At 44.8% G+C, this 24,429-nt stretch overlaps 1 protein-coding gene across 1 annotated transcript in view; it reads right to left on the reverse strand.

Moving 5' to 3' along the window:
- The window catches only part of PCSK5 (proprotein convertase subtilisin/kexin type 5), a 471,153-nt gene that overhangs the window by 329,810 nt on the left and 116,914 nt on the right, over positions 1-24,429 (reverse strand). Inside the window, exons 4-5 of the mRNA XM_040449255.1 lie at positions 6,011-6,154; positions 1,649-1,725 (exon numbers count right to left, since the gene is read on the reverse strand). Coding sequence (XP_040305189.1) covers positions 1,649-1,725; positions 6,011-6,154 — 221 coding nt within the window. The remainder of the gene's footprint in view (positions 1-1,648; positions 1,726-6,010; positions 6,155-24,429) is intronic.

The following is a 24,429-nucleotide window of genomic DNA, read 5'->3' on the forward strand; positions in this document are numbered from 1 at the left end:
CAGGTGAACGGAGCAAACGCACCTAGCTCTGTGGGACTACACGAACCCTGCAGGGATGCACACCCCAGGATCACCATCGTCCACGCTTGTCCACACCTGCGGCTGCTAGTCCCTCTTGGATTTCAAGCACCCCACCTTCCGCTTCGCGGTACCTGGCAAGTTGTCGTATTTCCGAAGACCATCCTGTGGCGGGGGGGCGGGGGGGGCGGCGGGGTGGTCGTCTGTTCTGTTTACTTTTCCCTTCAGCCCCCAACTGGCTAATTTTCCTCTCTCTTCTTTGTTCTTTTTCAGAATTTTAGTCTTTACCTCCATTGTTTTCTCTTGCACACAGAGCGGCAGGCACCTCAGCAGGAGTCGACGGCGTGCATTGTCTCAAATTAGAACCCTTTGTGTGAAACTCACTATAACTTTAAGCAATGTGATCTGGACAGGAATGACTAGGACTGAAAGAAAACTATCCAGTGTAATTTAGGTCCCTTTCTTCTTTTGTTTAGAAGCTTCTGCAAATTCTATCCAAATCGTGATATTTATTACTGCTTTCGCCACTGAACCCGAACTGTACCATTTACTGAATTATTAGCAAACAGCATATTTTCCACAGTAACATTTTGAGGCTTCTTTGTAGGTGGTGAAAAGAGAAAAAGAAAAAGAAAAAAATAGAAAACCCCGCGTACAGTCACAATTATCTAGGTCAGATGGTTTTATCTAAACTTATTGACTGACTTAATCAAATAATACTGAGAAATTTTTCCCAAAGACAAGGGCTGGAAATAGCACATAATAAATGGGCAAAACACTTCTCTTTGCTACTTTTGAGATCCTAAACTAAATCATGTAAGTAAAAATTGAAATGATAGTATTTAAATCACAGCATTATTCTGGAGGAGCTTTGCGGTTAAAGGAAAAGAAAGCTAATGTGATCTAGAGATTAGAAATATCTACTAATCCTTTAAAGAATCTGGGTCATCTTAAGCAAGAAAAACCATTCCCACTTACTTTCTCAAGAATGTTCAGATATCCCAAGGTATCGAACGGATGTGCATTTTCATTTGCTCTCACAAAAACTACTTTACTAGCTGGAGAGTATGAAAGTGGTTAAATGGGTTTCTATGGCTCTTGACTGTGAGGATATAAAGGGTAATGGGTTCTGTACACGGCAAACCTTATAGGTATGTCATGTATATTAGCAGAAAACACAATCACTACAGAAGAAAAAAGAAGCAAGTAAGAAAGCCCCTGGGAGAGACCTTAAGCACGGCAGTCAGTGAAATTTGTTGAATTTAACAGAATCAAGTAACTCTTTGGGGGCATGCTTTGTTTTGCCTCTCATTTTGAACCCCTGCCCCAGCCCCCCAAAATGGGTCACAGGCCAATTACCTCTGGGGGGGGGCAACATGCCCCAACTGTGCCCTCGAGAGATGGAAACACTGAGTCTTGCCCCACGGTTTTCTCTGCAACCACTCTTACAGTATAGACCACCCCTTTTCACGACCCAGAAGCCTCAGCACAAAAAGACACTCGTTCACCTTGGAGCAAATTTACGGATCATTTGTTACCAAGGATTTCCAAGAAGACACTCCCCTCAGCAGGAATAGAAAACAAAAATCTCTGGCGGCCACGCACCAGCCACCCCTCCGCCAGGCCTTACTTGTTCTCGTTGCTGGCATCGTAACGAGGCATTGGGTCCAGATCATTCCCGTTCACGTCACAACTCGCCAGGGCATCCTAGAGCCACAGAGGAGAGAGTGCAAGGAGGAGACAGACGTTTAGTAATTAGCCATTAATCTGAAGGCTCATGCATTCTTAAACACATTTCTGCAAGCGAGTAATTAGATTAAATAATACATTCATGGTCCGCTGATGTCAGGATGCCTTGTTCAGTAATAATCAGTGTCATATTTTTCTCCTTAAGGTCAAGAAATACTCTCCACAGACCTAGGAAGAACACAGACCATTCTTGCCAATACATCTTCCCTCATATCTAGAATGGACCCCTCACCCGATTCCTTTGAAGATGTCCGCAGGGACTGCCTTTTCGGTCAAGAATTCTTGGGCTTTCTAGAAGCAAAGTGATTTATTTCCCATGAGTTCCCTCTCTATACCTTATTTCACTTCTTGGGTAAGTTCTTTAAAATTCGAAGATTTTTGAAGGCAATTCACAAACAGTTGGCAAGCCAATTAAAAATCAATGTTAGAAATCTATTCTAGTCGGTATCATGGTACCTCTATCAGGCAGCATTTGCCTGGTTTCAGAGGTCGTATCTACTATAAAAGAATCTGTACCTCAGACTTTTCAGTAATACCCAATCACCTTTTGCTCCAACCAAAATAATGAACAGTTTTATTATATGTCAAGGCTTCAAAAGAAGACAAAAGTAGCTGTGAAATCGAAATTGGATCTGTTCGCTTTTATTTTTAATTATTTTTTTTTAGATTTTTAAGTTTATTCATTTCTTTTTAGAGAGTGAGTGAGTAAGCGGCGGGGGTGGGAGGGAGAGAATCCCAAGCAGGCTCTGTGCAGCCAGCACAGAGCCCCAACATGGGGCTCGAACTCACAAACTGCGAGATCATGACCCGAGCCAAAAACTGGAACTGGACACTCAACCAGATGAGCCACCCAGGTTCCCCTGTTTGCTTCTATTTTTATTATTTGTTTTTATTTTAGAGAGAGAGAGAGAGACTGGGTGCAAGCGGGGGGCAGAGAGAGAAAGAGACAGACAGACAGAAGCCTAAGCAGGCACTGCACTGAGTATGGATCAATCCGATGCAGGGCTTGATCCCATGACCCTGGGATTATGACTTGAGCTGAAATCAAGAGTCAGATGTTCAGCCAACTGACTCACCCAGGCGCCCCTAGATCTGTTCGCTTTTAAAAGCAATTGTGAAAAATCTCCAAATTTCTAAATTCCCAAAAAGAAATTACCAGCTTACTTCATCACTCAAATTTGTATCACTGTAGGTAGCACTAATTTAGAATGCTCTGGATTTTCCGATGCTTTAGGGTAATGTCTACGGTATTGGTAAAAGTAAATGTTATCTTTGTTTTCTATCTTTATCAAGGCTCTTGTTTCTGAAACTAACTTGTGGTACAGAGTCTGATGTCTGGAGAAATTAAGCAAAATGCACAGGACATATAAAGGTGGTGGGTAAGTCCCTGCTTCTCGTACAAAGGTGGCCCCGTAGCCCCCCCGCAGTGGTCACTAGAGCATCGAGTATAACTTCCTGATTTTCCTTGTAAGGAAACAGAGGCCTAAGACAGGTTAAGTAACTTGGCCAAAGGCGTGAAACAAACCAGCCTGTGGAACCAAGACTGGAACCCGGGCCATCTGCCTACCCCCTGACCCCCCGTCCAATGGGCTTTTTCTCTACACTTCACCAGCTCCAACATCAAGACAAACTGAGAAGGCACCGGTACCGCTAATCACAGATACATTCTGGAGAATTCTTCCCAGGAGGAAAAACTGAAAAAAGGCAAGGAATGCAATCGCAATTAGAGTAAAGCTATCTGTGTTTACGCAAATACATTCCTAGGCGGAGGGGAGCAGGAACACCCTATAAAAAAGCACACTGTGCGTGACAGGAAAGACTTCTCTGCTGAGAGAGGTACCCACAGTTCTGTTCTCTTCTAGGACCCGGGCTCACTCACTGTGGCCTTCAGGCCTCCATTTCTCCCCTATCATCCGAGGAGACTGAACCGAAATTTCTTTCTAGCTCTCAAATTCTTTGCTGTGAAGAGACAGCGCTATGTCTGGGTGTGCTCGGCGGCAGGGTGAGAGCAGCCGCTCAAATGTTTCGTTCAAATAAGAACTGAATGAATTTGCAGTTCCTCCCTCTCTCTCTTTTTTAACCCGAGGGACAGTCCTCTAGTTTCGGGGAGATCGTTTCAGTATTTCATTGTAAACAATGAATCTGTGAAGTCCCTTGGCGGAATTTTTTTTGAAACCAAAAGGGCAACGGGGTGGGACACCGTGAGGGAAGGTTCTGGTGCAAGGCGACACGGGGGGGGGGGGGGGGGGGTTGCGTGGGAAGGAAGGTCTTCCTAGGTCAGAGACAGGGGTGACTGTGAGCCAGAGCTGGTTTCGGAGGCGCCAAGGGACTGACTCGGAGGTCTTTTGTTTGCAGAGATAAAAATGGGGTCTCTTCAGGAAAATTCATTTAAGTGTCATGACGTGAGACGGAGCACATGAGAAGGCAAAGCTGCGGAGGATGGGGCCGTTTCTCCCGAAATGGTTTGTCAGTAGGTAAGAGAGAGACGCGGAGGAGAAATGGTCACAGGGGCACAGGGGCACGGTGATCCCGGGGTGCCCAGAAGCCAGGCCTTTCCACGCCGAAGGAGACAGAGATACAGGGAGATGAGATTTCAAGAAGGCATCATCACCCTGTCTCTGAAATGGGCCTCGGGGAAAAGGTCAGGTCCTTTCTGAGTGAGCCCAAGACAACATTCCTCAGGGTCACTCTGTGCCCACCAGTGACTGAGGAACATGCGAGAGAGAGAGAGAGAGAGAGAGAGAGAGAGAGAGACAACAGGCACACCGGGAGGAGAAGTCCTTTGTGCTAACACGCATGGGGAATGTACGGGCATGCCCTGTCTCGCAATTCTCTGCCAACTCAGGGCACAGTGTGACGGGCTGGGCCTGCTGAAGTCATGAACCGGAACATGGAAGGCAAAAGTCTGAAGCGATGTGGTCCTCCCACTCACATAGCTCAGGGTGGGTCCCCTCTGCAAGCGGGGGACAAGGCTTCCCACCCTGGCCCACGACTTTTCCTCCTTTAGGGTCAATAAGGGTTCTGCAAGGGGCAGCTGACTTTGCCACGATTTAGAGCTGCTTGTATTCCCGGGGATAGGAGAGGAAGCTTGCAAGCGGACAGAAAAGGCACCAATTTTAAGAGAAAACGTTTCTTCAACACCGACACGAAAATATAACTTAGGAAGACTCAACGCGACCCGGCCTTTGGAATCAAGAGGAATGGGGGAGGAAGGGAGGGGGAAGGTGGGTGAAAGCAGTTGAAGGGTACGAGCCACACAGGGGTATCAGTGCTCCTGGGTGGCAACAGAAAAGAGGTCCGAGGGAAAGTCAGAAGACATGGGTCTGAGTGGGATCCACCTGGAGTTTCTGCTGAGCCCGCATGGGAATCAGGGCTGTATCTGCAGATTAGTGGGGGATCGTTGTGGGCTCTCTGTAACAAAAGAGATATTTCAAAGAGAACCCTAAGGTGTCAGGCAACACAAATTGAGGCCAGACAGAGAATGGCATTGTTGCGAGATAATTGTGGCACTTTCGACAAAACTTGCAAAGGGGAAGCCAATGGAAGGAATGATCTTGGAGAGTAGAGGACAGAGGGTTCACTGATACATTTCCAGGCAGTGGATGTCACGGTGGTAAAGGAGACCCAGAGGCCCTAGGGGCAGAAACTGACCCCAGTGTTAGGTGGGCACCGGGTATCGAAACCAGGATTTTCAGGGCAAGTACTGAGCCTCAGCACTTTCACTAGGTCCGTGGTCTTGGGCTCATCCTATACTCTCCAAGAGTCCTGGAATCACTATTCCTTCCTAAGGAACTGACTGCTGCTTCCTAGGAGTAGTAGGAACGTGATCATTATTGTCCTGTGAAAACGGAGAGGAAGAAAGGGACCGGCTGGATAACTTGAGAAAAGTTCTAAGCCCGCTTTTCTCTGTACAAGAGACAGAGCGCGTTGCCTGGCTGCGTGGACGGATCACTGAGAAGAGCGGTCATTGTCAGTGGTGACTGGTGTTGGTGGTGGGGGTTTCTGCTGCCTTCTCACCTGCATTTTGTCATCAGAACATCAAAGGCACCTACAAGTGGAAAGCGGGGTCTCCTGCTTCCCGCGTTCGGAGGGCGTGGCTCGTCTAAGACGAAAGCACTACTCGGAGCCTACCGTCTCCGTTAGCTGCATTTTCCCGCCGTAGCCCCCCTTTTTGCTAATCCTGACACGAGTCCCCTTGTTTCCACGGGGGAGGGGAGGTGCTCCGACCACAGCCCACACTCACATAGTTCTGCAGCAGGTCCGGATGGGTTCTCTCGATGCCATCGTCCAAGATGGTCACCACGATGTTCTTTCCCGTGTAGCCTCTCTTCCAGGCTCCTTCGATATTCATGTCTGATTGGCAGGGATGCGTGTTGTCGCTGCAGTGCTATGGAAGGAAGAAGGAGAATCAGATGGCGCGGATTACCGATAACTGGAAGGTGCGCGAATCATCTGCGGGTCGAGATCGTGCACTGAGTTAGCAGAAATCCGGTGCCCGCCTGCAGAGCCGGAGCACGGGCCTCTAGCACAGTAACAGGAGGAAGTAGGAAGGGTGCATGTGGGGAAGGCAAGCGAAAGAGAAATCTCTCCCGCCGGCTCTGCCCTGTCCAAATACCGTACATCCTTTGGGAAAAATGGAATAAAAGAAAAGTATATCCCGACAGCAGAATAACGGATGTATCCCTTGATTGTTAGCATGAATCGATGGCACACGGGAAGGCATGGTGACATTTCATTTATAAACTCAACCTAGGTAACTAAAGAACATGTATTTTATAATTTCTTCCCCAGGCACCTGGAAACCAGGCTAGCCAAAAAAAAAAAAAAAAATGAGAACTCAGGCAGCTTCTGGACAGTGTCAGCCAGAGGTGTGCTACCATGAGAAACTCACGGACGGGAAGAAAAATAACAGTTTTGTTGAGCTGCTTTTGATGAATTCACCACGGCGGTCGTACCAAAATACGTAGGGGGCAAACACACTCAGTCAGCGGCGCTTTGAGAAGGGAAGGAAGAGTCCGGACAGGTAACACGCACAGGAAAGGCGTGTGAGGGCTTCAGAGGGCAGGCTGGAGAAACACGGACGCTTAGCACGTTACGTATCGTCATTTCGTTCCACGATGGCTACAACATATAAACACATCAAGACATGCATTGACCCAGGGCCTCCTCCTGACAGGCCAGCATTTGCCCAACCCATACAGTTGCCTCCTCGGAACGTCTCTCTCTCCAATGTCCCTCTGAGTGGCGTTGTCTCCTCGGTAGGGAAACAAAGCGACAAAGATGTGCTGTGACTTAATGCCACCCCGGATCCTACCATTCTGGATCTTCGCGAAGGGGAAGAGAATGCAAGCTCCGGAGGCTCTGGGCATAATGGAGATCCGGCTGCCATGGACTCATGTGGCGTACGTTTTATTGAGCACTTACTCCCCCCCCCCCCCCCGGGGTATGGCGGCGAACGAGGTAGATGAGGTCCCTGTTCCGATGACCCCTCTAAAGAGGAGACAGACACAGGTAATGAGGAAAAAAATAAGTAACACCATTCAGAGCCCTCCGTGGCTTTTAAAGGAACTAAAGAGGGTGATACGATGGTGAATGCCGAGGGACACCACTCTAGGCGGGATGGGAGGTGGGGCCCTTGGTCTCAGGAAGTGAAATCACACCTGATGCCTGGTTGGTGAGAAAGGGCTGCTCTGCCCTTAGCCTACAGCTAAGCGTGTCGGTAGAGGACACGATAGATGCAAGGGTAATACAAGATGGCAGACAGCTTAGCACACTGAAGAACGAGAAACAAGGTGGCGTAGGGCGGAAGCTCGGGGACCGAGGGAAAGAATGGCTTGGAAGACAGCCAGTTAGAAGGGGGAGCGAGGTCAGACCATCCATGACCGGGCTTTTGTACTAACTGCACGCTGAGTAAATGGAAGCGCACCTCTCTCCAAACTTCATCCATCAAAATCCGACGCTAACGAGAGTCAGATACCTCTAACAGCCTGTGACATGAATTTGCAAATTTATTCTCCAAATGAGACTGCCTTTTATTGACTGTTACAAACGCATCTGAGTAGTGGATTCATTCTAACAAAGGGCACACCCATTTTTCACCACAGATAACATCAGTTTCACAGAGAACGGGGGCTCATCTATTTTATGAACACTTGTCTCTTTTTCTCACCGTCTGGACTTCTTTCGGACACGCGAGGCCCTACACACACACACACACACACACACACTCTACTACGGCACTGACCCAAATTCCGTTCTCCCCACCTGCCCCCAGTTTTCTAGGCACAACTCAGCACCCACCTCTTCCCACAAAGACTTCTCATGTCCTTCAGCCCTCCTCGTCTGTCTCTTCTCCTGCCCTGAACTCAGGGGTGGAGACAGACACATACACAAACACAGGCTGCCCTACACAATCCGACTCCTACTCACTATATTCTGTTGAATCGTTGTTGACTGTTGCCTCTTGTGTGTGGACTTTGTCTTATGGATTGTGGGCCCCTACAAGACTATGCATTAAACGAAGCCCGACCTAGGATTTCAGGCAATATCGGGCTGGTCACACGCCAGAAGTGAGGGCATATCCTCAACCTTATTTCCAAGTGCACCGCCGCGATGAAACTCTCTGCTCTGACCTCGTCAGAGATACCTAGCCGGCTAATCCTCGGTGAATGGAGACGATCACGAAAGGAACAGTGTAGATTTCCGAAATGCCTCCGTTGTCCAGAAGTCTCATTCTGGCCAAGAGTGTGGGCCTCTCCTCACCGAACACTGTAATGTAACACAAAGCAACCTTGACAGGTTTCCATTTCATTTTCTCTTTTTCAAAACCTGTTCTGGCCACCTGTGGTATCGTTTGCGAAATGAAACAATGTTAATGTGGCCAAGAGGTGGGCTGGAGGAAGGAAATGCGCAGGAAATGGGTAACCCACAAATGGGATAACCATCCTGGAGTGGAGGGATGCTGCCTGAAATTGTAATTATGAAAATTGAAGAAAACCAGCCGTCTATGGAAAACATGTGTGTTAAAAGTGAAGCAATTAGGTTTCTTTCTTCCACCTCTGCTTCCGTTGAATCTGACTTTAACAGATTAAATATTTTTGTGCCACCTTTTCTTCTTTTCATCTGCCAACATGGAAGGGGAGGGAGAGGAAATATCCAATTGATACTTTCATTTGGATAATCTAATACAGCAAGGAGCCAAAACGTCAAAGGAAAAAATAAATCAGAGCCTGGAGTGTTTCTTGCAAATGAGTAATTAGGTCAGAGGACCCTTAAATCAGAACCCTAAATTCTGAATGGGATCCTTAGATTTTTAACACATGTTCATATATATATACACACACACATATATATATGTGCATATATATATATGTGTATATATATATATATAACATTTATTAATTTTTGAGAGACAGAGAGAGAGCATGAATGGGAGAGGGGCAGAGAGAGAGGGAGACACAGAATCCGAAGCAGGCTCCAGGCTCTGAGCTGTCAGCACAGAGCCCGACGCGGGGCTCGAACTCACGGACCATGATGAGATCATGACCTGAGCTGAAGTCGGATGCTTAACAGGCTGAGCCACCCAGGAGCCCCTTTAACACATATTTTAAGTGTTCCAGACTTCCAAACATGTTTCTGATATGGTTGCTTCATACAACCAAGGTATCCAAAGAGCAAAGACTGGAAAATGTTGATGCGAGTCAACAATGACCAAAGATGAGAATTAATCACTTCCTTAACCGCCTTGTTGAGACGGTCTTTGAATCGGTCTCTCCTGGATGTGAATCTGTGTTACGGCATCGCCCAAAGGCAAAAGGGACTTAGAATAGCCATGATTTCCTCACAGTCAATCACATTGAGATCTCTGCCAGAGCTGAACCTAAAGACTGGTTTTTGAAATTGTGTTACCACACATGCAGTCCATAGACCAGTATTCACAAAAGAGGCCAGTCAGACCCTTCTAGCTATCCGAAGTTGATGAAAACCACATTACGTACGCAGTGTATGCAACATGGATTATTTATAGTAAACGTATGCACCTTCAGTTCTGAATAATGTACTGCCTTTCCATGATGGTCTATGCACAGGTGACTCAACATTTAGACACAACACAAAAGGGAACATACCTGCAGAAACAATGATTGCCACCTGTGTCTCCCACTTCCTCATCCATAAAAGCTTTTATTCTTTTTAGGAATGAAATTTTAAAGAGTTTGCTCTGTGAGTTTCTAGAAATGGCCTTTTCCACACCAGGGTTATGAGCCATTCTGCTTATAAACCACTCTGCGTGTGTCTGCTTTTCTTGTGTCCTCATAAACACATCACAGTGTTTGCTCATCGAAAGAACAGTTTATCCTGAAAATAAACACCTTTGCTATGTTCTCACCATTGTTTGGGGGGGGGGGGAGGAGGGGCAGAGGGCTACTCTCAGCGTCATTCTTTTTAAACTTCTCCAAGTTCTGAGGGTCTTCACTGGCCTGCCAAATTATATGCTCCCAAGAGCCATTAACACTGAAGTCATCTACTGTTCACTGTTACCAGCACAGTGGCTGATAAGACTGCATCTCTGACAACATAGTGTTAATAAAGAAATACATAAAAATTCTGCTTCACAAATTCAGAAACCCATCTAGTCAACTGAGTAAAGTGTGCACATACTTGAAATTCTTTGTAGAATGTGGAGTCCAAAAGATGCAAGAAATTGCAAACAAAAAACAAACACTAGAATCGATACTCCCTTAAGGGGAAATATAACTGACACCTACAAGATCCTTACCATGGCCAAGCATTGGACTAGCCACTTTTTGTGGTCTAAGGCTCAGAACAACTGTTTGAAGGCGGTCCTTTTATCATCTGCTTTTAACAGATTAAAAAAAAATGGGGCTTAATCAGTCTAGGCAACCCCTCTGAGTTCACACCGCTGGTCAATATTAACATGAGGATTCAAAAGGAAGCTGTCTGACACCAGACCATAGGGCTATGGAAAGTCTTCCATTAAAACAGAAGGGGCTTAGAGGAAGCCACAACACACACAAATCCATGAGTAGATAAGGAGTAGATGTTGGACAATGGAGCACCAGTAAAGAAATTCAAATCACAAATCTCACTTGCCTTAGCACTGTGATCAGTGCATTCCAGTGATAAGGTAGAATACAGATGAGTAAGACTTTAGGGACCTAAGTTTTCCTAATTCTACTTATTCCAACACATCTTTTAGGAAGTCACCTAATAGTTTCAATTTTAATTTTAATAGTTTCAATGACACAGGGTTCACTTCTTTACTAAATAGCCAATGATTGCTGGTAAATCAATTCTTTAATAAAAAAAGAAAAAAAAAAAGGAAGCTTGGGCTACATGCCTGGCTCGGTCAGAAGAACGCAAGACCTCAATCAGAGCTGTGAGTTCAAGCCCCACATTGGGTATAGAGATTACTAAAAGAAGTAAACTTAAGGGGCGCCTGGGTGGCGCAGTCGGTTAAGCGTCCGACTTCAGCCAGGTCACGATCTCGCGGTCCGTGAGTTTGAGCCCCGCGTCAGGCTCTGGGCTGATGGCTCGGAGCCTGGAGCCTGTTTCCGATTCTGTGTCTCTCTCTCTCTCTGCCCCTCCCCCGTTCATGCTCTGTCTCTCTCTGTCCCCAAAATAAATACACGTTGAAAAAAAAAATAAATAAAGAAGTAAACTTAAAAAAAAATCCCTTATTTGTAGCGTTTGCCAATTTCCATGGTGTAAATCCTCACATCACGTGCAGTTTTAAAGCATGCTCACAAAATCCCTGAATCTCTAACAATAAGCTCTCATGAGCTCTTAGAAGGCAGATCCGACAAACCACAGGAACGACTCACTCCACTGTTAGCCTTGCTCCATTTCCGATGACGTTGTCCCTTCCAGTGGGTCTGACATCTGCTTCCCAGTGCTTGGGAACTACTGGTAAGTACCCAGGCATCCTTGTCCCCTTCACAGTTTTCAGATAATCATTTTACTACTTCTTGCATTTATTTGGAGAGGATCTTTCTTTACCCTTTCTTTCTCAAGGCTACCTGAAGAAGTTGGACTTTGGACTTTTGTGGCCATAAGCTGATGGGCTCTTCTTGGGATACATGAAATAGAGGTTCTGTGACTCCAAAACCAAAGAGGACTTCACAGATTTTTTTAAAATCTCAATTCGGCTAGGGAAGTCCTAAGACGGTTACTATTAGGAGTCAATTTGATGGATTTCAAATCCTTTGTTATCAAACACATGGCGGGGGGGGGGGGGAAGGATGCCCCTGGCCAAAACAGATCCAATGTCCAATTATTCAAGGATGATTATTCAATTTGTGGATTTTCCAGAAATTCCAAGGAAGCCCAATATGTTTCATTAACACCAAACTTGGCATAGCAACTATTACAGCTGGGGGATTCAGACGAGGAAAAGTTAAATCCCACCTCTGCTACCTTCCAGCTACGTGATTTTGTCAAGTTCTCCTACATTCTTAAACCCGACGTGGAGTTTGAACGCAGAGAACTGCCATAAAGATTAAAGAAGATAAAGTACATAACAAATGGCCTCTGTTATTGCAATCATGTTGTTGATGAGAGCACAGATATAGGAGACACGAGTGTTCCTACTAGTTAAGAAAAGAACACTAGTTAGAAAGAGAAAGAGAGAGGGGCACCTGGGTGGCTCAGTCTGTTGGGCGGCCGACTACAGCTCAGGTCATGATCTCACAGTCTGTGAGTTTGAGCCCAGCGTCGGGCTCTGTCCTGAGCACTCAGAGCCTGGAGCCTGCTTCCGATTCTGTGTCTCCCTCTCTCTCTCTGCCCCTTCCCTGCTTGCTCTCAGGCTCTCTCTCTCTCTCTCTCTCTCTCTTTCTCTCCCCCCCCCCAAAATAACAATAAAAAATAAAAATAAATTTAAAAAATTAAAAAAGAGAGAGAGAGAGAGACAGAGAGACTGCCACAAAATAGTAAGATAATGGTTTTCTTCATTGTCTGGAAACACAGATCATACAAACTTGAAAGGGCAACTGAACGTTTGCACGGGTAGCTGGGAGGACCTGAATATTTTACATTTGTGGCTGTGGGTCTAGAGACTAGGGATGAGGTGAAGGAGTAGAGAGCAGTGTCCAACTATTCTCTTTTACATTGGTCAGATGGCCTCCTAGGAATCTCCTAGGAATCATCACACATTTTTTTACTCCACACATTTATACCAATATCCCAACCCTTCGAGAACCATGGTTCACATCTACTATAATTCTGAAGGAGGATCATTTCCCAGTTACAAAATCTCAAGGATGTCCCACATAATACCAAAGAAACATCAGAAAAGAGCAGATGTTAGGAGAAGAAAGGCTGTGGGATGTAAAAATGCTTATACAGAGGAAAACGAGAAGAAATCCAGTTCTCAGAATTCTACTCATAACGGAGGGTCAAGAAATTGAGTCAGTATAGCCAACTGATTTTGACAAAGCAGTAAAGGCAATACAAGGGGCCAAACACAGTCTTTTCAATAAACAGTGCTGGAACAACTGGGCGTCCACGTGAAAAAAGTATACCTAGGGGCACCTGGGTGGCTCAGTCAATTAAATGTCTGACTTTGGCTCACAGTTCGTGGGTTCAAGCCACGTTGGGCTCTGTGCTGCCAGCTCAGAGCCTGGAGCCTGTTTCAGATTCTATGTCTCCCTCTCTCTCTCTCTGCCTCTCCCCTGCTCGCTCTCTCTCTCTCTCTCTCTCTCTCTCTCTCTCACTCTCAAAAAATAAATAAATAAATAAACATTAAGAAAAAAAGAAAAAAGTACATGTAGACACAGACCTTACGTCCTTCACAAAAATTAGCTCAAAGTGCATCAGAGACCTAAGTGTAAAATACATAACTAAAATTCCTGGAAGATAACACAGGAGAAAAGCTAGACAACCTTGGGTACCATGACGCCTTCTTATTTTGTTTTATTTTTTAATATGAAATTTATTGTCAAATTGGTTTCCATACAACACCCGGCGCTCATCCCCACAGGTGCCCTCCTCAACGCCCATCACCCTCTTTCCCCTCCCTCCCACCCCCCATCAACCCTCAGTTTATTCTCAGTTTTTACAACACCAAAGACACAATCGATGAAAGAAATGACTGAAAAGCTGAACTTCATCAAAATTAAAAACTTCCACTCTGTGAAAGGCAACATCAAGACGATGAGCAGACAAGCCACAGACTGGAAGAAAACATCTGCAAAAGACACATCTAATAAAGAACACATCCAAAATACACAAAGAACTCTTAAACTCAACAATTAAAAACAAACAAACCACCTTATTAAAACATGGCCAGAGACCTTAACGGACACCTTGCCAAAGAAGAGATACATTGCAAACAAGCATATGAAAAGATGTTCCACGTCATCTGTCAGCAGAAAAATGCAAATAAAAATGAGATACAACTACCCACCTATTAGAATGGCCGAAATCCAGAACACCGACGCCAGCAAATGCTGGTGAGGATGTCCAGCAACGGGAACTCTCATTCATCGCTGGTGGGAATGCAACATGTAGCCACTTTGGAAGACAGTTTGGCAGTATATTACAAACTAAACCTCATCTTTCCATACAATAGTTACACTCCTTGGCGTTTACCTAAGGAGTTGAAAACTTACGCGCGCGCGCACACACACACACACACATGGATGCACATGGATGCTTATTACAGCAGCTTTATTCATAAATGCCAAAACTTAGAAGCCACCAAGATGGCTTTCAGGTTATGGAATAAACCAACTGTGATGCATCCAGACAATGGAACGTTCCTCAGCACTAAAAAGAAATGAGCTATCAAGCCATGAGAAGACATGGAGGAAACTTCCCTCCACATCACTAAGTGAAAGAAGCCAATCTGAAAAGGCTACATACTGGATGATTCCCACTATAGGACACTGTGAAAAAGGCAAAACCATGTAGGCAGTAGAAAGATCAGTGGTCGCCAGGGATTGGGGATGGAAAGACGAATAGGTAGAACACAGAGGATTTGGGGAGCAGTGAAAATACTCCACGTGATACTCTTAATGGTGGATACGTGTCATTATACACCGGTCCCAAACCACACACTGTATAACACCAAGGGAGAACCCTAATGCAAACCACAGACTTGGGGCGATTACGCATCGATGTAAGTTCATCAACTGTAACAAATGTACCACTCTGGGGGGAGCTGGTGATGATGTAGGCAGCTAGGCATGTATTGGGGCAGGAGGTATATGGGGAATCTCTGGACCTTCCTCTCAAGTTTAGTGCGAAGCTAAAACGACTGTAAAAAAAATATATATGGTCTTGGGGGGGGGAAAAAGAGGAACTGAGGAAGAACAGCCAAAGGATAACTGGGCGGTCCAGTTGAGTGGACAACCTTTCTCTCACTTGTTAACTCTGTGATCCTCTTTGATTCTTTCCTAACCTGACACAGCTTGAATGAAACACTTTCAGTCCTGGGGCTCCCGGGGGACTCAGTCAGTTAAACGTCTGACTTCAGCTCAGGTCATGATCTCATGGTTCTTCAGTTTGAGCCCCGCATTGGGCTCACCGGTGTCAGTACAAGGTCTGCTTCGGATCCTCTGTCCCTGTCTGTCTCTCTGTCTTTCTCTCTCTCTCAAAAATGAACAAACATTAAAAAAAAAAACAACTTTCAATCCTAAAAATATGTAACAAAGCAAAAACCAGTCAGCCAACAAACAAATCTCTTCTTTATGGAACTGCCATGTGCCCTGTCATAGTGTTTAGAGAACAGATTTCAGCTGTATCACCTTGTGGTGTTGCTAAAGGGTAACCACAATCTCTAAAACTTACTGGGTGTTTCTGAGACACTGAGACCAAGCTTCACTTTACATGTATAGCCCAATGCACTGCCAGGCTTCCCATCATTCTCAAATACATCACGTCTAAAATCAGTCAGGTTTGGGAAACCTGGGTGTGCAGCCTCTGCCTCCTTCTCTTCCTTTCCTGTCGTCATTCCACGTGGCTTCCGATTTCCACAGAGCCTTGCAGTTCGGGCTGTTGGCTCCGCTCCGCTACTCTTTACCTTTCTAACCCATCTTATACTTCCAATCTATGCCCCTGTCATTTAAAAAAGTATTTTGATCAAGCTCGTACTATATTCTGGTCACCCTACTGACTCAGACACTGTCCCTGTGCTCAAGTCCCTTCAAGTCTCGTCCGTCAGACAGGCAAGAAATTTCACAAAAACACCTGCTAAGCATTATAATGGGGGTTGCCGGGGTAGAATGGGAACATGGAACCCAGTCAGGGGGAAGACAGGAAAGGGGGAGTGTCCTTCCTGGAGAAAATGACATTTAATCTGAGCCCCCAAACACGAGCTGAGTAGCCAGAGGGCAGGCAAGGGGTGGAGAGGACGTTGTTTATTTGGGGTCAGGGTATAGAATAATCAAAGAGACACTGGGTGGCACCTGAATGGCTCAGTCGGTTGGGCATCCAACTTTGGCTCAGGCCATGATCTCACGGTTTGTGAGTTCGAGCCCCACGTCGGGCTCTGTGCTGACAGCTCAGGCTCTGGAACCTGCTTCAGATTCTGTGTCTCATTCTCTCTCTGCCCCTTCTGCACTTGCGCTCTGTCTCTCACTGCCTCTCAAAAATAAATGAAAGTAAAAAAAAAATTCAAAGAGAGACTTGGAGTGGCAAAGGAACGGAAAGAAATTCAGAACCGCTGGAGGATACAGACAGTAAGCAGTGGGTGAAGAAAAAAATGGAAAGAGACAAGACTGCAGAGGTTAGCTGGGGCCAGGCTGTGACTGTTCTTTTCACTTTTTTTGGATGACATGATATTATACATGGAAAATCCGATAGATTCCACCAAAAGTCTGCTAGAACTGATGCATGAATTCAGCAAAGTCGCAGGATACAAAATCAATGTACAGAAATCATTGCATTCTTATATACTAATAATGAAGAACAGAAAGACAAATAAAGAAACTGATCCCATTCACAAATGCACCAAGAAGCATAAAATATCTAAGAATAAATCTAACCAAAGATGTAAAAGATCTGTATGCTGAAAACTATAGAAAGCTTATGAAGGAAATTGAAGAAGATATAAAGAAATGGAAAAACATTCCGTGCTCATGGGTTGGAAGAATAAATATTGTCAACATGTCAATACTACCCAAAGCTATCTACACATTCAATGCAATCCCAATCAAAACTGCACCAGCATTCTTCTCGAAGCTAGAACAAGCAATCCTAAAATTCACATGGAAACACAAAAGGCCCCGAATAGCCAAAGTAATTTTGAAGAAGATGACCAAAGCGGGAGGCATCACAATCCCAGATTTTAGCCTCTACTACAAAGCTGTCATCATCAAGACAGCATGGTATTGGCATAAAAACAGACACATAGACCAATGGAATAGAATAGCAACCCCAGAACTAGACCCACAAAAGTATGGCCAACTCATCTTTGACAAAGCAGGGAAAGAACATCCAATGGAAAAAAGTCTCTTTAACAAATGGTGCTGGGAGAACTGGACAGCAACATGCAGAAGGTTGAAACTAGATCACTTTCTCACACCATTCACAAAAATAAACTCAAAATGGATAAAGGACCTGAATGTGAGACAGGAAACCATCAAAACCCTAGAGGAGAAAGCAGGAAAAGACCTCTCTGACCTCAGCCGTAGCAATCAATCTCTTACTCGACACATCCCCAAAGGCAAGGGAATTAAAAGCAAAAATGAACTACTGGGACCTTATGAAGATAAAAAGCTTCTGCACAGCAAAGGAAACAACCAACAAAACTAAAAGGCAACCAACGGAATGGGAAAAGATATTTGCAAATGACATGTCGGACAAAGGGCTAGTATCCAAAATCTATAAAGAGCTCACCAAACTCCACACCCAAAAAACAAATACTCCAGTGAAGAAATGGGCAGAAAACATGAATAGACACTTCTCTAAAGAAGACATCCAGATGGTCAACAGCCACATGAAAAGATGCTCAACGTCGCTCTTCATCAGGGAAATACAAATCAAAACCACACTCAGATATCACCTCACGCCAGTCAGAGTGGCCAAAATGAACAAATCAGGAGACTATAGATGCTGTAGAGGATGTGGAGAAACGGGAACCCTCTTACACTGTTGGTGGGAATGCAAACTGGTGCAGCCGCTCTGGAAAACAGTGTGGAGGTTCCTCAGAAAATTGAAAATAGACCTACCCTATGACCCAGCAATAGCACTGCTAGGAATTTACCCAAGGGATACAGGAGTACTGACGCATAGGGGCACTTGTACCCCAATGTTTATAGCAGCACTCTCAACAATAGCCAAATTGTGGAAAGAACCTAAATGTCCATCAACGGATGAATGGATAAACAAATTGTGGTTTATATACACAATGGAGTACTACGTGGCAATGAGAAAGAATGAAATCTGGCCTTCTGTGGCAACATGGATGGAACTGGAGAGTGTTATGCTAAGTGAAATAAGTCATACAGAGAAAGACAGATACCATATGGTTTCACTCTTATGTGGATCCTGAGAAACTTAACAGGAACCCATGGGGGAGGGAAGGAAAAAAAAAAGAGAGAGGTTAGAGTGGGAGAGAGCCAAAGCATAAGAGACTCTTAAAAACTGAGAACAAACTGAGGGCTGATGGGGGGCGGGAGGGAGGGGAGGGTGGGTGATGGGTATCGAAGAGGGCATTTTTTGGGATGAGCACTGGGTGTTGTATGGAAACCAATTTTACAATAAATTTCATATATTAAAAAAAAATAAGCCATGCTTGTTTGTTTGTTTATCTGAGTTTTATCATAATTCCATGTAAAATCATTGAAGGGTTTTAAGATAGGCATTAACGTGCTTTGGATGCCTAAAATGCATCTGAAATTTAATTCCAAAGCACTTCCAAAGGAAAACGCTTGATTTTTCCCTTCTGACTCTTATAGCAGATCCTTCGAAAGCGCCCTTGAACCTGACCTAATCCCACCATCTTCAGGGCTACACACAGATTCCAACTGTCATCTCCTAAGCCTCTACAGTCTATTCTCTAGGTGGCAGTAAAGTGATCATTGTCAACTATAGCAGACTAATCTCAATAAACGTTCCCAATCATTCTCAAGTTCCAATGACTTTCCTTCACATTTTCAGTAATTACCAAGTTCATTCCATGGCCTAATGCGAAACCATCTTCCTGACCTCTTGCCCCATCTCTTCCACTACACCACTGTTTTCCATCCCAACACCACTCCTATCCCAAGGCTGTGATACTTGATATGCTGCTACGCTTACTCACATACCCACACGGTTCCCTATCTGATGTCCAACTCTCAACTCCCAAGAGAGATTCTCCCTAATCAATCTATCTGAAGTAGTATTCTGGGTCATTCTCTACCCTTGGCTCTCATTTCGTCTTCTTCATAGCACTCATAACTACCATATTATATATCAACTTGTCTCTTCATCACATGTCTCCCACACTGGATTATAAGCTCCAGGAAGGCAGCCACTTTGCCTTATTGATTTCTGTATCCACAGAGTCTAACACATAGAAGTTCAATAATTATATGCCAATTGAAAGGACATTTAGTTTTAAAAAGTCACCGTGGAATCTACAGAACATAAAGGAGGGGTGTCTGGGTGGCTCAGTCAGCGAAGTGTCCGACTCTTGATCTCAGCTCAGGTCTTAATCTCACGATTCAAGTTCAAGACCTGCATTGGGTTCCACACTGGGCATGAAGCCTACTTAAAAAACAAACAAACAATATGAAGGAGAGCACGGAGACCAACTAATTGGGGGGGGGGCAGCTCTAGTGACTGAGAGATGACAGTGGCCTAGATTAGTGAGAATACATTACAGTATGTGATACACAGCGGGCATCGTAAATATTTGCCGTTAGTAACGATGAGTGAGTATGGGGAGGGAGAGAAGACTCAAGAACCAGCAGATATTTGGCTTGGACTACATAAATGGTTCGACTGCATGCTGAGAAAGGAAGCATAGGGAGAAGTTTGGTGAGAGAACAAAAATATGGACTTCAGTTTTAAAAGTATGGAAAGTAGAGTGATATCCGTAAAGGAGTAGCCTGTCGCAACTGTGTATGGAGACCTCAAGTTTCTTTCTGCTCAAATCCCCAGCTGAATTCATTCTGCCTACAATGCTCGCGTCATGCTATTTCCCATCGCAAAATCTCTTTCATGTCTGTAAAGCACTAACATCTTCACCCCTTGAGTCCCCCCAGTATCTGGTAGTGAACAGACAATATTCGGTGCCATTTGTTGCCTCAAAGTTAAAAAATGCCCCAGGGCAGCATACAGTGTGTAAATGTGATGGTCTTAGCAAAATTTGGAGTCATTACCCGATGCATCTGAAGCAACCCTCCATTGCTCCCTAAACCTATGGCACTTAGAATGCCTCCCCTCAAGCTATGAGGTTATTTCTTCCCCCTTTGATTCCAGGCCGGCCTGGTGACTCACTCTGGCCTGAAGAATGTAATAAAAGTGACACTGCTTCAGTCCCACAGCTTCCACACCCTTTCGCTTGCAATCCTTCCTGGTGGCCATGTGAGCGAGCCATGGTAGGCTGCTAAAAGATGAGTGACCACACAGAACAGATAAAAGCTGTCCCAGTTAAAAGCACACTAGACCAGCGAGCCCCAGGCTGGCCCAGAATGGCTCACAGATGCATTAGTGATGCTATATGAAACCCGAGAATGGCTCAGCTGAGCTCAGCCCAACTGAGGACGTGTAGAATCACAAATCTAATACATAGCTATTTTTTTTTTAAACCACAAAGTTTTGAGCATGGTTTTTATGCAGCAAAAGCTAATGACCATATGAGGTTATTAGCCTGGGGGGGGAGAAGGCCAAACAGAAAGGTAGGAGAAAATTGGAGCATTAGAGTGGAAAAACTCATCTGGGAGAGAAGGGTTGGCTGGATAATTGGGGAGGAACAGCAGTGAGGATACCCAAGTGTATCACATATGTGATTCTAAAGCAAATTCTTTTTTTTTTTTTTAAAGTAGGCTCCACGCCCCATGTGGGCCTCGAGCTCACAACCCTGAGATCAAGAGTCACATGCTCTTAAATATGGAGAACAAACAGAGGGTTACTGGAGGGGCTGTGGGAGGGAGGGATGGGCTAAATGGGTAAGGGGCATTAAGGAATCTACTCCTGAAATCATTGCTGCACTATATGCTAACTGACTTGGATATAAATTAAAAAAATAAATTAAAAAAAAAAAAGAAAAAAAGAGTCACACGCTCTACAGACTGAGCCAGCCAGGCACCCCCTAAAGCAAATTCTAAGATGGCTGTGCGTTCATTCAAAGCTTCCCTTCCTGGAAAGCCCAGCCTTTCTCTGCCCACCCCATGCAGCATTCACACCAGCAATCTCTGATTATATATGGATTTTATCTTTGCAATGAAATGACAAGCCACTTGAAGTAATGGAGTCTGCATTATGTACCTTTATAACCTGTAGAGTTCACAGTAAAAATACTCAATAATTTGCAAATTGATATTTATTTAAGACAGCAGAAGTTTACTCTGGGTGAAAGGCAGAAGATAATCCACATAGTCAAGACATATTATGCGGGGAGCAGGTAACAGAAAAGGTTCCAGTAAGATCTAGAAATCTTTGTCTTCCACACATTGGCTCCCACTAGGGCCCACCTGCTTATTCGACTCTGCCAAGGAAAGGATTTAAGAAATAACACAGGAAATGTGCAGAGACTGAAGGCTTCACAAGGAATTATATAAGTGCAGATATTCATTTGGGGATGCGATTATGCTAATGTACCATTAATGATGTTCAGTAGTCCTGGCAGAAGATCTCATAAGAGACACAACCCAGTGACAGACGAGCTATTAGCCCCTTACGGGTCTGGCGGGAAATCTCTACTGGCTGGAGAGGGGCTTGGGGCGCAGGTCTGTTTTCCTTTGTGACTCATGGCAACGATGGAGGTGAACATTTCCGGACTCTCCCCCACTTTTCAGTCAATGGCTCCATTTGTATATTGTCTTTCCTTCTAGTCATGCAGTAAATTCTCCCATGAGTTGAGCAGAAACTCCGTTTTACCAAGTGACTTTCTTCCTGGCTGACTAGGCACCCAAAACCAAGAATTTGTAATCTACTCTTTGCCCAAATTGTGCAATTAGTACATCAGTAAATTGTGTTTACTTAAGGGTGATCTCAATTAAAATGTTTCCCCTAAGCGCTTATAAAGCCAGGAAACAATTCCTATGTGGGAGCTCATGAAAATGAATTTTAAAAGCAATTGAGTTGCATTATTTAATAATTATACAAACATTAATAAGGAGCAAGCCTCATTCTTTTCTAACATGTAACTTCTTTGTTTACACTGTGTACAAAATTCTGCTTGCATAGAACTCCTCGACCTCTGGGTCTCTATGCATAAATCTGGCTCAGAGACTCGGGTCTCTTTTTTTTTTTTTTTTTTCTTTTTTCCACCAAGATCTCAACAAGAAGGGCTAGGAGACTGCAGGACTTTTCCCATGCTTTAACATGAGTAGGATGTGGTATGGTTTGGATAACTATCATCAACTGGCTTCAGAACTCAACTGCCCCCACTACGTTTATCTTTTCAAAATCACAAAAGCAACTTTGAGGAAAAACAGAAAACAGTTGTTTCTAATGCTGGAGACATTTAAGGTCAGGGAGGAAAAATGTGATTACCTTTTGCAGATAGTTAAATACAGTCTTCCTGCCTTACTAATCTGACATGTTTCTTCATTACCTTATTTCATGAAGGGCAATATTCTTATGAAAAGTAATAGTAGGGGCTGGGTGGCTCAGTCGGTTGTAATTCGGCTCAGGTCATGATCTCACAGTTCGTGAGTTCGAGCCCCGTGTCGGGCTCTGTGCTAAGAGCTTAGAGCCTGGAGCCTGCTTCAGATTCTGTGTCTCCCTCCCTCCCTCCCTCTCCCTCTCTCTCTCTGTCTCTGTCTCTCTCTCTCTCTCTGCTCCTCCTCCACTCATGCTCTGTCTCCCTGTCTCTCAAAAATAAAAACATTAAAAATTTTTTTTAAAAAAGAGAAAGAACAGGGATAAACTTACACAAGATCTTCCCAAGCCCTCAGTCATTCTGCAGTGAGGTTTGACCACAGAATCAGCTTCTTTTTTTTTTTAATTTTTTTTTCAACGTTTATTTATTTTTGGGACAGAGAGAGACAGAGCACGAACGGGGGAGGGGCAGAGAGAGAGGGAGACACAGAATCGGAAACAGGCTCCAGGCTCTGAGCCATCAGCCCAGAACCCGACGCGGGGCTCAAACTCCCGGACCGCGAGATCGTGACCTGGCTGAAGTCGGACGCTTAACCGACTGCGCCACCCAGGCGCCCCAGAATCAGCTTCTTTTAAATAGATGTGTGGAAGGATGGAGGCACAGAGGATGGACAGACAAGGAAACACACAGACAATACATGCAAATATCTTTCCAAGTCCTACCACGTTTTGACTTCTGTAAAATGTTTACTGAAGGATGTGCCCCTTTCCAGGACGCCGCAGAACTTCTGAACAGTAAAAGCAACTTCAGTTTCCCTAAGTCAGCTCCCCATAGATTCCCATAGATCCAATGCTCCTAAAGGATTTTTTCCATCAAGATCAAGTCCCAGAAATGATTCATATGTAGAGGGGAGAGGACACAAAAGAATGGAAGAGGAAGAGAGAATCAAGTCCACGTAACAGCAAATCCACGCGTGTTCAAGGGATGTCCACAACTCCTGCATAAGCTCCTCCCCTTCCAGAATAAGAACCACTTGAACTCTCCTAATAAAATACAAGCTTAACTTGTTAAAACTTAACAGACAGAGCAGCAGAAATTCAGTTTTCTCAATGTTTGTTTATTTTTGAGAGAGAGAGAGACAGAGAGAGAGAGAGAGAGACAGGGGGTGGGGAGGGAGGGAGGGAGGGGCAGAGAGAGGGGGACAGAAGATTTGAAGCAGGCTCTGTGCTGAGAGCAGACAGCCCAACGGGGGCTCAAACTCATGAACCGTGAGACCGTGACCTGAGCTGAAGTTGGACGCTTAACCGACTGAGCCACCCAGGAGCCCCAGAAGTTCGGTCTTAAACATTAAAAGTGTTTTTGTGTCAAGAAAAGGCAACGAAGTAGATACCACTAGAGAACAAATAAGAGTTGCCTGTTGGAATTATGCATAAAAATTAATGCGATATGGAATTTCAGACAGCCTTTTTGGATTTTAACCTCGATCTCTCTGGGTAGGAGATTACTGACTCAACTTTCTGAACATTCTGAAGGCTCTGAAGGGTTCTTGCCACACCCTCTAATAAGTCATTACCTCAAGCACATGGATTTCCACAAGCAACCTACCGGAATTGTGGTATAGACGCTCCCCAAAGAAGGAATAATAATGTCGGTGTGTCAAATTCTTATACCTAAAAATCAAGCAACCCTATCGAGAGAAAGGGCGGTCAAGACCTACGTGGTCATAACTAGCTGCAGTTGTGTATAAAATCTTTGCTTTCCCGCCAACACAACAGCCCCGGGTGACACCCGCACATCTTTTCTTTTTCCTAGTAATGTGAATCCCCCAAGTATAAGCCAGGCTTTAGGTTTTTGTATAATCAAAGAATAGGCTTGGTACATACAGTGGAACCAAAAAAGTGTACTGGTCAGTCAGGTGGTTCTCACTGGGGTCCCCCATTCAGTTGCAG

The sequence above is a fragment of the Herpailurus yagouaroundi genome, unplaced genomic scaffold (genome assembly GCF_014898765.1).
Source record: "Herpailurus yagouaroundi ecotype Mexico unplaced genomic scaffold, PumYag 199, whole genome shotgun sequence".
NCBI classification, from domain to species: Eukaryota; Metazoa; Chordata; class Mammalia; order Carnivora; family Felidae; genus Herpailurus; species Herpailurus yagouaroundi.